The 14,224-nt window shown below is 51.7% G+C and overlaps 1 protein-coding gene across 50 annotated transcripts in view; it reads left to right on the top strand.

The window, feature by feature from the left end:
- ATP9B (ATPase phospholipid transporting 9B (putative)) overlaps positions 1 to 14,224 on the top strand; it is a 296,871-nt gene extending 282,647 nt beyond the window's left edge. For 40 of the 50 annotated variants that reach the window (XR_012427204.1, XR_012427206.1, XR_012427202.1 and 37 more), the window contains 4 exons: positions 7,723 to 7,780; positions 8,819 to 9,022; positions 10,461 to 10,493; positions 12,250 to 14,224. Coding sequence is in view for 43 of the 50 variants with exons in the window: in XM_065533602.2 (XP_065389674.1) it covers positions 7,723 to 7,780; positions 8,819 to 9,022; positions 10,461 to 10,493; positions 12,250 to 12,386 (432 nt within the window). In the remaining 7 variants the exon portion in view is untranslated. The remainder of the gene's footprint in view (positions 1 to 7,722; positions 7,781 to 8,818; positions 9,023 to 10,460; positions 10,494 to 12,249) is intronic. The other 10 variants (XR_012427199.1, XM_074022631.1, XM_074022643.1 and 7 more) reach the window with 1 other exon arrangement.

Raw genomic sequence — 14,224 nt, 5'->3', positions numbered from 1 at the left:
GGGTGAAGGAAGGATGGCGCAGCCTCTTTGGAAGACAGTTTGGGCATTTCTTACAAAGGTAAACATATATTTACCCCATGACCCAGTAGTCCATTCCTGGGTATTTCTCCAAGAGAGATGAAAACAGATTCATACTAAATCGTATATATGAATGTTCACAGCAGCACTGTCATCGTTGCCAAAAACTGGAAACAACCCTATGCCCTTCAGCCAGTGGATGGAGGACATCTCCGTGGACGGGGACAGCCCGTGCGTGATGAAGGACATCTCCGTGGACGGGGACAGCCCGTGCGTGGATGGAGGACATCACTGTGGACAGGGACAGCCCGTGCGTGGATGGAGGACATCACTGTGGACGGGGACAGCCCGTGCGTGGATGGAGGACATCTCCGTAGACGGGGACAGCCCGTGCGTGGATGGAGGACATCTCCGTAGACAGGGACAGCCCATGCGTGGATGGAGGACATCTCCGTGGACAGGGACAGCCCGTGCGTGGATGGAGGACATCTCCGTAGACAGGGACAGCCCATGCGTGGATGGAGGACATCTCCGTGGACGGGGACAGCCCATGCGTGGATGGAGGACATCTCCGTGGACGGGGACAGCCCATGCGTGGATGGAGGACATCTCCGTGGACGGGGACAGCCCGTGTGTGGATGGAGGACATCTCCGTGGACGGGGACAGCCCGTGCGTGGATGGAGGACATCACTGTGGACGGGGACAGCCCGTGTGTGGATGGAGGACATCACTGTGGACGGGGACAGTCTGTGTGTGGATGGAGGACATCACTGTGGACGGGGACAGCCCGTGTGTGGATGGAGGACATCACTGTGGACGGGGACAGTCTGTGTGTGATGGAAGGACATCCTAGTGGACATGGACAGTCTGTGTGTGGATGAAGGACATCTCCGTGGACAGGGACAGCCCGTGCGTGATGGAAGGACATCCTAGTGGACATGGACAGTCTGTGTGTCATACCACCAGGCAGTGGGATTGCGCTGAGCAGTGAGAGGGTTACTGCTGGCTCACACGACATGTTGGATCATACATTTTGCATTTTGCTGCACAACAGAAGCCAGACTGGAAAGTTGGTTCTTTTTACTTGACACCTGGGAGGTGCAGAACTGTAGGGAAGAGACCCGCCTGTGGCCGCTAACGGTTTGAGTGTAGAGGGTGACCGGAGAGGCAGCCCAAGGGGGTGTGGGTGCGGGAGCTGCTCTGTGTGGCGTGGTGGTGGGGGACACCTGACTGTGCCCCTGTCAGAGCCCACTGGACGGCACCAGCATGGAGCCCACGGGAGGACAGCGTGGGCTGCATGGGCCCATGAACCACAGAACCACGCTGTGGGCTGGGGAGAAAGGAGCTCTTTTCAGTGGCTTAGGAAAAGCTTTTGCCTCTGGTTCGCTGTAAGGCTGAAGACAAAAAGAACTGCACCTGTAATCCCAGCACTTTGGGAGGCCGAGACGGGCGGATCACGAGGTCAGGAGATCGAGACCATCCTGGCCAACCCGGTGAAACCCCGTCTCTACTAAAAAATACAAAAAACTAGCCGGGCGAGGTGGCGGGCGCCTGTAGTCCCAGCTACTCGGGAGGCTGAGGCAGGAGAATGGCGGGAACCCGGGAGGCGGAGCTTGCAGTGAGCTGAGATCCGGCCACTGTACTCCAGCCTGGGTGACAGAGCGAGACTCCGTCTCAAAAAAAAAAAAAAGAACTGCAAACCATGGGCTACGTTTGGCATTTGCTTCTCACAGGAACCAATAAGCCCATGCCTGGTAGCTAATGAGAAGCAGATTTCTCCCTGTTAGTGACAAAGTTAGAAATATAGGGCTAGATTGAAGCCCAGATCAGTTTGGGCTTGTGATTTCTGTGAGATAAATAAATAGATGAAGAAATAAACATGGACATGTGTGAGCATGGCTTAGTAAACACACAGTCCTAGGCCGTACATCGAGCAGCTGGAATCGAACCCCGGCGGCAATGAGCATGCTCAGTGTGCAGATCATGCGGACGAGGCCCTGTGCTGTCCCCCACCGTGCAGAGCCCTAGAGAAGGGGTTAATTCCAGGGCTGAGGCAAGGAAAATACAAGATGAGCCTGGAACTTCTTGTGGAACAAAAAAGTAAGGAACTGCTGAACAAGAATCAGTGCGGCTGGTGGAGGAGACGGGTCCGACGGCGTCAGAGACTGAGCCTCCCAGGGCCCAGCACCTAACGCCCTGCACAGCAGCCCAGACAGCAGCATGACTAGATGGTACCCAGAGAGCACACAGATACCTCCACCTCCACCATGTATATGCAGAGAAAGCGCCTCCTCAACCGGAGGATTCCAGTTATAAATGTGAAGGAACCAGGGCAGTCAGAGGCCCCGCGGAGGCATCAGGGCAGCAGCCACTGTCACGAGGTCTTCCAAGGGACGCAGAACCCCGGGGTCACAGTTCCCATCACCAGGGATGAGAGAGGCCACACCTCCTGCTGTGGAGCCCTGCGGGGAACACGCGTCCCCTCAACAAATCCTCCCCAGTAGTGTCATCGCTAGAAGACATCGGACAAATCCAAAACAAGGGCATTCCACAAAGACATGTCCAGAGCTTTGAGGAGCAGCCAGGTCATTAAAGACGGGGAGACAGAGGCACTGGCCAAATCACAGAGCCCAGGAGACATGACGGCCAGGGCAGTGCAGGGGCCCTGGGCAGGAAAATTGCGTTCGAGAAAAACCGGGACCTCCGCACCGTTTCTCTGCCAAGGGGTGTGTCTGTGTCTTCGTGGAGTGTTGCCCTAGGTGAGCTGGACGGCGCCGTGGCCCCGGGAGAGCTGGACGGCGCCGTGGCCCCGGGAGAGCTGGACGGCGCCGTGGCCCCGGGTGAGCTGGACGGCGCCGTGGCCCCGGGTGAGCTGGACGGCGCCGTGGCCCCGGGAGAGCTGGACGGCGCCGTGGTCCCGGGTGAGCTGGACGGCGCCGTGGTCCCGGGTGAGCTGGACGGTGCCGTGGGGCTGTCTGCACTGCTTCTGCAGCTTCCCTGCAAGTCTAAAGTGATCTCAAGGCAAAATGATTAGAAAACAGAGTCAGAGCCGAGAAAGTCTTCAGTTTTCCTAGGAGAGATGAACAGAATTGGGCACGGCACCATGTGCCTGTGGTCCCAGCTGCCTGGACTGGAGAATCACTTCAGCCTGGAAGGTGGAGGCTGCGGTGAACTGTGATCGCACCACTGCACTCCATCCCTCAGCAATAGATCAGGACCCTGTCTCTACAAAATCAGAATTGTGTTTGCAAAGCTGCAGTCTTATCCTTCAAAGTATGGAGTTTATAACCAGCCCATGTCTGGCCTGGCCCTGGCCCAGCTGCGACCAGTCCGCGGCAGCAAGCCCATTTAGGTGCACACTGTCTGCTTGGCAGCTCCCGTTTAACCTGTCCAGCAACTTTCTGTCCAGTAATATTTGAAGTTCATTTTGTATTCTGTGATTTGTGTTTAATGAAATTGAGCTTATCCATGTAAGAATGAAGGAATGAGACCTTGAAGAAATCAGTAACCATAATTTCAGACCATTAATAGAAGAAAGAAAAGCGACAGTGGAGTGAGCCTGGCAAGCAGAGGAGCTGCTGGGACGTTGCTTACCCGCCCCTTTGCTGCAGGACCTTCACACCCTCAGGAGCAGGGCAGGCCGGGCGCTGAGTGGCAGGAAACCTGCTCTTCCTCTCCAGCCTCCCTTCCTGCCAAGGCCAGAGACACGTGCAGAGCCCCAGTTAACTGGGGCTTCTCTCCCCCGCGCCACCACGCGCACCATCCTTCCCTCTCTGTTTGTAGAGTTTGTTCTTGATACACTTTGGCTGCATCTTTTTCTCCTCTTGTGTCTGCCTATAGGATCTTTCTACTCCACACTCCCAAACTTCCCTCAAATAATTACAATTATGGGAACAGGCGAAATTTTTTATTGTTGTTGTTCTACTAAGAATCAGATTGGGAGGCCGAGGCAGGCAGATCATGAGGTCAGGAGATGGAGACCATCCTGGCTAACACAGTGAAACCCCGTCTCTACTAAAAATACAAAAAATTAGCCGGGCGTGGTGGCGGGCGCCTGTAGTCCCAGCTACTCAGGAGGCTGAGGCAGGAGAATGGCATGAACCCAGGAGGTGGGGCTTGCAGTGAGCCAAGATTGCACCACTGCACTCCAGCCTCGGAGACAAAGCGAGACTCCATCTCAAAAAAAAAAAAAAAAAAAAAGAATCAGAGAAAGTATATTGTGGAGGTAGGCTGGGAGAATAAATTGTAATAGTGAGAACAGTGGTTACAGACTCAGGACAGGAGCCCTGGCATTTTGGAGGGGCTGGTCTCATCCCACAGTGCCGATCCACGCAGAGGGACCCCGTCTCATGTCATGCACGCATGAGCGTGCTCCGTGCACCGCCGCCCTGAGCCTTCCAAACGAATAATTGTGCGCATATGACTTTAAGGTGGGTTAATCTTTCTTTAAAATTTGCTTGATTTGACTGGGCACAGTGGCTCACGCTTGTAATCCCAGCACTTTGGGAGGCCAAGGCGGACAGATCACCTGAGGTCAGGAGTTCGAGGCCATCCTGGCCAACATGACAAAACCCCGTCTCTACTAAAAGTACAACAATTAGCTGGGCGTGGTGGTACACACCTGTAATCGCAGCCACTAGGGAGGCTGAGGCAGGAGAATCGCTTGAACCTGGGAGGTGGAGGTTGCAATAAGCTGAGATTGCGCCACTGCACTCTAGCCTGGGCGACAGAGTGAGACTCCGTCTCAAAAAAAAAAAAAAAAAAAATTAGCTTGATTTTATTTTTTACGTTTTTTGGTACAATAGAAATATACTTTCTGGGCCGGGCGCGGTGGCTCAAGCCTGTAATCCCAGCACTTTGGGAGGCCGAGATGGGTGGATCACGAGGTCAGGAGATCGAGACCATCCTGGCTAACACAGTGAAACCCCGTCTCTACTAAAAAATACAAAAAAAAAACTAGCCAGGCGAGGTGGCGGGCGCCCGTAGTCCCAGCTACTCGGGAGGCTGAGGCAGGAGAATGGCCTGAACCCGGGAGGCGGAGCTTGCAGTGAGCTGAGATCCGGCCACTGCACTCCAGCAAGGGGGACAGAGTGAGACTCCGTCTCAAAAAAAAAAAAAAAAAAAAATGAAATATACTTTCTGAATCCATAATATTTAATTGGTAAATATAACAGTAGCATTCATTGAATATTTACTATGCTGCTGGCATTGTGCATATTTTATTTCATGGCTCATTTTATTTCATGCACATGAGCCACATACCACTATTCTATTTCACAGAGGAGGGAACGGAGGCACAGAGATTAAGTCCTGAGCCCGAGGATGCAGCAGGAAGGCGTGCGCTAGGCAGGACTCCACTCCAGGTATTCCACACATACGGGGGCATCAGTCAGAGTAACAGACGGCTTCCTCTTCCTAAACCAGAGGAAGTGGTACCTGGCCCAGGAAGAGCGACTTTGTCCGTCACATGAAACCCTTAGTGAATGAATTGCTTCTTTGAGTAACGTGTCTGTACCATCAAATATAACAGGATTTTGTTCTCAGCTACAGTCTGGGAGCCATTAATAGGAGATGTACGCATGTTTTTCTCAAACTATCTATTTTATTGATGGTTTTTGTACCCGTTCTGTTGTGTTTGCTTTTATTAATCTATAATGTCGTCTGCTTCGATACGGAACAGCCCACGGGTGCGGGTCTGCGGTGCTGGCTCCCTGCTGGCAGCTCCTAACAAGAGAGACCGCACAAACGCTGCTTTATCTTTCCACGTAGACGCCCGTCATTGTCCCACGTGAATAAAACTGAATACACTCCAGCAAATCAGGCCACAAAATAGCCTTTTCTTTCTTATGTCAAAATAAATTTCCTTTTACAGTTTTTGATTAAAATGAGCCAGGTACTTAATTACAGATGAATTTCATGAGCAAAGACCAAACACCTACCATTACCCAGGGAGAGAAATGTGCTCGGGAAATACGTACCGTGAGAACTTATTTAGAGTACATAAACGGTTTAACTTAAAAGTTTCTTGCTTTTTAAAAATCAGTGGTGCTTGGCTGGGCGCGGTGGCTCACGCCTGTAATCCCAGCACTTTGGGAGGCCGAGGCGGGCGGATCACCAGGTGAGGAGATCGAGACCATCCTGGCTAACACGGTGAAACCCCGTGTCTACTAAAAATGCAAAAAATTAGCTGGGCGTGGTGGCGGGCGCCTGTGATCCCAGCTACTTGGGAGGCTGAGGCAGGAGAATGGCGTGAACCCGGGAGGCGGAGCTTGCAATGAGCGGAGATCACGCCACTGCACTCCAGCCTGAGCAACAGAGCCAGACTCCATCTCAAAAAACAAACAAACAAACAAAAAACAGCAGTAGTGCTTTTTAATCACAGTGAGTTTGAATCTTCCTTTTCATATTCACATGTGGTAAGGGCTCAGGCTCCGTCAGCATCTTCACACACGAACCCTTGCAACCTAGGAAAACACTTAATATGTCACCACACTTGTCTTTTATATTTAAACTACAACTAGAATGATAATTAGTAAATCTGCCACTGGTGGGCTCCTGCAGAAATATAGCCGCAGTTCCAGCGTCCGCGCCTCTGTTCTCTGATGGCTCATGCCTGTGTAAAGGTCTTCAGCAGACTCAGGCAGGTGCGGGTTCAGACGGGCCCTGAGCACAGCCTGTCACCGTCCTCCATCTTCCCTGCTGTCTTCTGTGTCCCCTGAGCTTCCTTGAGGGTTTGTCTTTCCTCTGTGGCTCTTTAAACCACTTCCTGTCCTTCGGAGAATCTCCCCCGTGGATGGGGAAGCTCTAAATCAGGGTAGGACTTTGGGCTCTGATCGGCAGACTACACTTAGCGCCCCCAGCCTCCAGTGAGAACCTAAGGAAATCAGGAAACTTCTCAAGTTTCGTTGTCTGTAAATGGAAACGACGTCTGCCCTCCGTAACTGAGAAAATAGACGCGAAGGTGTCAAGTAAACGAAGTCCTCGCATCAAGACAGGGCCTCACGACGCACGTCACTGTTGACAGCTCCTTAGCACCAACAAGTCAGGGCGGTTGTTAGTGACTTAGCCTCTCTTCTTGGACTGTGAATTAATCTTCAGGGGTGCGGCGGGACAAGCAACCCTGTGGGCCAGAGCTCGCCTGCCTCCGGCCCCCTCATCACCTGCCTTCAGCTTCGCAGAGTGAAGAGCCTGGCACAAGGACCCATTCCATCCATGTGGGGTTATGGATGTGACACGTTCTCCAACAAGGGTTTGAGGGATAATTTTTTACTTCAGTTGGGATGTGCCATCCTTACTGAAGAGCTGTTAACCTTTTGTATCTTTTGATCTGAAAAAACTAAACAGTAAATACAGAAGTATTTGTTCACAATAAGGGTAAATGTTTTTATTGCCAAGAGCCTTTCCCCCCGGTTCATTAAAATGTTTGCTTGTATACATCACTCCTGGCTTATTAGAACTATGGCTTAAACATCGAACAAGACGGCAGGTCAAACAGAAGAGAACTTGAACCTCTAACCTCAGGCACCAGTGGACACGTGTGGGGCCCAGGCAGCTTCTTCAGGATTCGGGTGCCAGGAAAAGGCACCCTGAAATGCTGGTAGACCAGGTGGCTGGGGTGGCATGGATGGGGCTTGTGGACCCGGGGTCTGTGAGTCAAGCAGGTGGTTCCGCGCATTAACGACACTCTTCCACTGTTTCCCTAGGGAAGGTCCTTGTCCTTCAAAACCTTCCTCATCTGGGTTTTAATCAGCATTTACCAAGGTAAGGCGGGACCCTTAGTTTACTGGACTAAAGAATTTTTTGTTTTGGTCTTCTTTTAGCAATACTGTTTTTACTTGCAGATTAAATTCCGACAGCTTAAGATGTCACCAGCAGTTAAATACTGCCTTCCGTTTGTCCTGTCAATCAATATTCCAGCAACATGGGCCCTTTTGTTTTTTAACTGATGCATGTCACCCAAAAACTGACTTAGTTTTTAATTAAATGTTAATCCAGAAAGATTTTAACAAGCGCTTACACATTGTATACCCTGCACAATGGCTTTCTTTCATAGAGTGGTGAAAAGACTGAGGAATCTGAGTTCTGTAAGGAGAAGCCATTAGCTGCTCTTTGTTTAGTGTTCATCTAAATGGGAGATTGTTGAAAGCATAACTAACAGATCAGATCTATTAGTTACATGCAACACGTAACTATTTACACTAATTGAAGTAGAGGTAGTAGAGGTGTGGCTTTGCATCCAGAGATGAGAATGTTTGTCAGCCTCTATTTGCCATTTCTAACTGATCTAGCTGGGATCCCATCTTATTTTGTCCGTATTCTCGTGTCCATAATCCAGAGTTTAAGCGATTTGTTCATCAGCATGAAGCATGGGCATGACAGTTATCTGCTTTTTTTTTTTTTTTTTTTTTTTTTGACAGAGTCTCGCTCTGTTGCCCAGGCTGGAGTGCAGTGGCGTGGTCTCAGTTCACTGCAACCTCCGTCTGCTGGGTTCAAGCGATTCTCCTGCCTCAGCCTCTTGAGTAGCTGGGATTACAGGTGTGCGCCATCACGCCTGGCTAATTTTTTTGTATTTTTAGTAGAGATGGGGTTTCAGCATGTTGGCCAGGCTGGTCTCAAACTTCCGACCTCGTGATCCGCCCGCCTCGGCCTCCCAGAGTGCGGGGATGACAGATGTGAACCATTGCACCCAGCCTATCTGCTCGTTTAAGGGTCTTCAGTGAGGCTGCTGGTTCCAGGCTGTTTCCTCTAGCTGCTTACACCCTGCTCGTGTGCGTGGAAAAAGCTCCTGCTGTTTTTCAGGTGGCATCCTCATGTACGGGGCCCTAGTGCTCTTCGAGTCTGAGTTCGTCCATGTGGTGGCCATCTCCTTCACCGCACTGATCCTGACCGAGCTGCTGATGGTGGCACTGACCGTCCGCACATGGCACTGGCTGATGGTGGTGGCCGAGTTTCTCAGCCTGGGCTGCTACGTGTCCTCACTCGCTTTTCTCAATGAATATTTTGGTAAGTTGCCTTGGAATTGTTTTCTGAATCATTGTCTATTCATGATTTTGAAGCATTTTCTTATTGTTACTTCTGAATACGTTGTCTTAAGTTGTGGATCATGGTAAAACCCATATCAGAAAGTGCCTGCTCTTACTGTCCCTGCACTACGGATGAAGGTGCGGTGCCCTGTTGGTCACTGGCTGGTCCCCTGACATGAGCAGCACAGCCACTCGGGAGCAGCTGGGACTCAGATCTGCAGGAAGCGAACACGGAGCCGGACTCGGGCCTGCGGGAAGCGAACACGGAGCCGGACTCGGGCCTGCGGGAAGCGAACACGGAGCCCGACTCAGATCTGCGGGAAGCGAACACGGAGCCGGACTCAGATCTGCGGGAAGCGAACACGGAGCCGGACTCGGGCCTGCGGGAAGCGAACACGGAGCCGGACTCGGGCCTGCGGGAAGCGAACACGGAGCCGGACTCGGGCCTGCGGGAAGCGAACACGGAGCCGGACTCGGGCCTGCGGGAAGCGAACACGGAGCCGGACTCGGGCCTGCGGGAAGCGAACACGGAGCCGGACTCGGGCCTGCGGGAAGCGAACACGGAGCCGGACTCGGGCCTGCGGGAAGCGAACACGGAGCCGGACTCGGGCCTGCCGGAAGCGAACACGGAGCCGGACTCGGGCCTGCCGGAAGCGAACACGGAGCCGCCTGTGCACCTGTCCCCATCTCAGTGCCTGAGCGTTCGTGCAGTGGTGAACCTCTATGGAGGAAAATGTGAAATATTCCTGTTCTTACTTAAAAGAACTCTCAGAAAATACCCGTGGCTTCTAAGAAATGGTTATTTTCTAATTATAATGTCCTAGTTATTTTTCTTTTGAAAATCGGCTTTTAGAATATTTTCCTGTATGATCATGAATTAACATACTCAGGGACACGTGAACACGCTAAGTGCCACAGTGAGCTCACAAAATGACAAAGACACGCGTCACAGGCATGGGCAGGACTCACCACCGCTTTGAGCCTCAGCTTTTGCATCTGCAAACTGGAGTTGGTATCACTTCCCGTTGGGAACGGGTGTGAAGATCAGTAGTAACGTGCTTACGTACATGTGAACGAATGTGCGGAGCTCCTTTCGCACCTGCAGAACATGGCCAGCCCTCCAGCACGTGCACCTTCTGTGGTGAGCTCCTCAGACCTGGGTAGGTCTCTGTCTCCTCGGGAATGCCAAGGTGTGTGCTTCTCAGACACAGGAAACTTAACTGTTGGGTTTCGGTGATGTTTAAACAGTTGTATGGTAACAGGCAGGGAAATGAGAGGTTAAAACCACATTGAAAACGCATCTTGCACCTGCCATTTTATTGCTTTTAATGTGTTTCTTATTCGTTTGCTAACCCCTTGAAATACCCAGTATCTCCTTTAATCTGTCCTTTATTTTCTTTATTCCTGTTTTGGAACAGGTATAGGCAGAGTGTCTTTTGGAGCTTTCTTAGGTAGGTAAAGTTATCCTTTCTTTCAAAAGTGTAGAAATTTAGCCAAACAATATTGATAAAGATACTTAACTAATCCGAAAAATAAACCGTCCTCTAATTCAGTGTTCCTCACGAACTCTCTGATGTCACGTAAGCTGGTGGCCATGTGCTTACTTGGCTTGTCGTGGGCTGAGTGCTGCTGGCTTGCCTGTTGGGGGCTTGGTGGCCCTGAGTGAAGGGAAGGGGCCAGGCCCCCTGCCATCTGCTAAGGATTGCACGAGTCCCTAAAACATGTTTGCCTTTTCAGTTGTAGGGGCTGAGCTCCTGGAAAACATTTTCAGGGTCTTCAGAAAATGAGTACACACAAACGTAGGACTTCCCCTTCATACAGAGATCTGGCGCTTCCCTCTGTCATTTATTTTACAAAGGCCTCTAACTCTGCTCCATAGATCTTTTTATCCCATCCGGCAACAGTCTAAAGGGATTTCCACTATATGTAGATTCGAAGTATGTAAATATCCAGTTTCTCACCTCCTCTTCTTGTGAGGAATGTAAGTGGCCTAGTCATTAGCAGCACAGCTCGGCCATGGTGAGTACATGGTTCTTCTGTGGAGATGCTGGGAGGGTGATAGGCGAGAACATTCTCTGGGTGGGCCGGGCTCAGAGCCTCTAAGAGCAGACCGGTCTGAGCATTTGTGTTGCAGATGGAACTGCCGGCTGCCCTCTGATGCCCCCAGCCCCTCATAAAGTCAATTCTACCTTAAAAAAACAAAAACCAAAACCAAAACGGCTAGCCTAGATCGTCCAAACCACTCCCACAAGTTAGGTGAGTTGGTGTCTGTTCCAGTGCTTCAGTGCCTTTACAAATTCTGCCACAGAGCATTGTCTACCCATTTAGTGGTATTTGGTGACATTAGTCATCTGCAACCCTTTTTTTTTTTTTTTTTTTGAGACGAAGTCTCACTCTTGTTACCCAGGCTGGAGTGCAATGGTGCGATCTTGGCTCACTGCAACCTCCACCTCCTGAGTTCAAGTGATTCTCCTGCCTCAGCCTCCTGAGTAGCTGGGATTACAGGCGCCCACCACCACACCAGGATAATTTTTGTATATTTAGTAGAGACAAGGTTTCCCCATGTTGGCCAGGCTGGTCTCAAACTCCTGACCTCAGGTGATCCACCCGCCTCAGCGTACCAAAGTTCTAGGATTACAGGCGTGAGCCACCGTAGCTGGCCTGCAAACTTTTTTTTTTGAGATGTAGTCTCACTCTGTCCCCAGGCTGGAGTGCAGTGGTGTGATCTCAGCTCACTGCAACCTCCGCCTCCTGGGTTCAAGCAATTCTCCTGCCTCCACCTCCCTGGTGGCTGGGATTACAGGTGCCCACCACCATGCCCGGCTAATGTTTTGTTGTCTTTTTTGTAGAGATGAGGTTTTCCCATGTTGGCCAGGCTGGTCTCGAACTCCTGACCTCAAGTGATCCGTCTGCCTTGGCCTCCCAAAAGTGCTGCGATTACAGCCACTGCGCCTGGCCTACAATCTCTTTATAATGCTTTGGTTTGTTTTTTCCATTAAAAGAAGAATGAATTATGCCCGGTATGCAGGTTAAACAATTCTGCAGTCAGGAAAACCTGAGATTTGGAGCTGGGCTCCTATAAACGTACGGTGATAGTTCCGTGGCAAGCTGAGACCGCCCGGTGGCCTGGCCGGGTCTGTGGCTGTGGCCATGAGGGCCCAGGGCTTCCTGTCGGCTCTTACCTTTTTTTCTGTTTCCTGCCAACAGATGTTGCCTTTATCACCACTGTGGCCTTCCTGTGGAAAGTGTCGGCGATCACCGTGGTCAGCTGCCTCCCGCTGTATGTCCTCAAGTACCTGAGGCGCAAGCTGTCTCCGCCAAGCTACTGCAAGCTGGCCTCCTAAGGGGTTGTGCACCCCCAGCGGGCTGGTCCCAGCACCTTCTGCCCTTTCCAGTGAACACAGGGTTTGCCATTGCTACCAAGCGAGCACCACGAGAAAGGGAGGGTATGCCAGGCGAGCCCAGGGCACCGATGCCGGGACGGCCTGTCCCTCTCAGTGCAGGGACGTCAGCCCTGCCAGGCGAGCCCAGGGCACGGATGCCGGGACGGCCTCTCCCTCTCAGTGCGAGGCTTCACCCCTGCTAGGCGAGCCCAGGGCACAGATGCCAGGACGGCCTCTCCCTCTCAGTGTGGGGCTTCACCCCTGCTTTTCTTTCTTCTTTTGTGTTTGTCAAAATCCTATTTCCATATTGAAGCAGCTTGAGTTTCTACTGAAAATGAGCCCGAATTATTTTACTGTTACTGTAAAGGGTTTATCTTACTCTGGCATTCTAAGAATTAGAATGAAAGTTTAATTTCTGCAATTCCCTAACATTCACATTCTTTCTTTGATGTTATAATACACAGTCATTCCTACTCAAATGTAATAAAATTGAGGCTCCACGGAGGCCCGTGTCCACACCAGCTGCAGCTCCTGCTCAGACAGACGGCTGCCCTTTGCTGAAGGCACCTCGCTTTATACTCGCATTTCGCTTTTCAGTAAAAACACTGGAGTTACTGAGTTCTCACTAAAGAGCTGTTCTCCTCACACGTTCTGAAGGCAAGTCGTACAAACAGTGGTGTTTCCGAACACAAATCCATTGCAGCCACCAGCGTAAATCATTGCCCAGAGACTTTGCTGCTAGCACGCGTGTCCTTCCCATCCTTTTATATTTGCAAAATCACACTCGAACGCCATTTCTATAGGTAGAAATCAGCTGTCCTGTAAAACTCACATCCCCTAAGATAGCTCACTTGCCTGGTCATGGGAGTTTACTTGGTTGGAAACACACACCAGTTGAGACGATGAAAGCCTGTGCGGCTGCCACGCTGCATTCATGGTGTCGCCCAGCCAGACCCCTCGCTTCTGTGACGCTGGGAAGGTTCTTGGGGCCAGGAGTTCATTTCCTCAGCTGTGTCCTGTGCCTGGGGTATTCCTCGAAACCGGTGTGTTGTGCCGCCTGCAGCAATGCCCCTTCTTGGAGGCCTCAGCAGAAGTTGGTCAAACACCAGGCCTCTTGGTTCAAAGGAGAGTTTCTCTGTATTTTCCACGCAGGCACCGCAGCCTCTGCCAGGAGTTTCACCTGTTCATTTTCCGCGTCGTTTCCCATCAAGGTGGGCCCTGTCACTTGAAATCCTGGCCGCGCTGTGTGCGTGGTTCTCCAAGGGCATTTCACCAACCAGCGGAGGGGCTGCCCAGCACCCACCTACCGTCCCCCGCAGCTTTGCGGAGGAGAAAATAGCCGCAGAGAGCAGTGAAGCTGCCAGTCTTCCCCATACGCAACAGGCCTTTTGAATGGAATTCCTGGGTCATCTGTCCTGAGCGTTCTGAATTTCCAGACGGGCCTGGCCCTGCGAGGGTGCGATTTCCTGCGTCCCCACAAGGTGTCGCTGCTGTCCGCTCGGTGATCTGGGCGCGTCTGGTCGCTGCCGGAGGCTGCCTGGGATTTTCCCTTCTGTGCACCAAGTCGGTGTCGCCCGGAAGTCACATCCTGGGGGGCTGACTTGGATTTTACGTGTCTTTATCACTTCTGCCGGAGCAGTTTGTGTTGGGGGCGTTGGGACGGTAGAAATCTTAAGTCCACAGCCAGCAGCCCAGGAGATGGGGTCACACGCTCGGGCCTCGGGGGTGGAGGCCAAGTGCAAATGAAAGGCTGCTCCCCCGTGCACCTGTACAAATAAACCACCCACCTGTGACACTAA

This window comes from Macaca fascicularis, chromosome 18 (genome assembly GCF_037993035.2).
Source record: "Macaca fascicularis isolate 582-1 chromosome 18, T2T-MFA8v1.1".
Taxonomy (NCBI): Eukaryota; Metazoa; Chordata; class Mammalia; order Primates; family Cercopithecidae; genus Macaca; species Macaca fascicularis.
The sequence above is the reverse complement of the archived record's forward strand: the minus strand, read 5'-3'. Positions and strand labels throughout refer to the sequence as shown.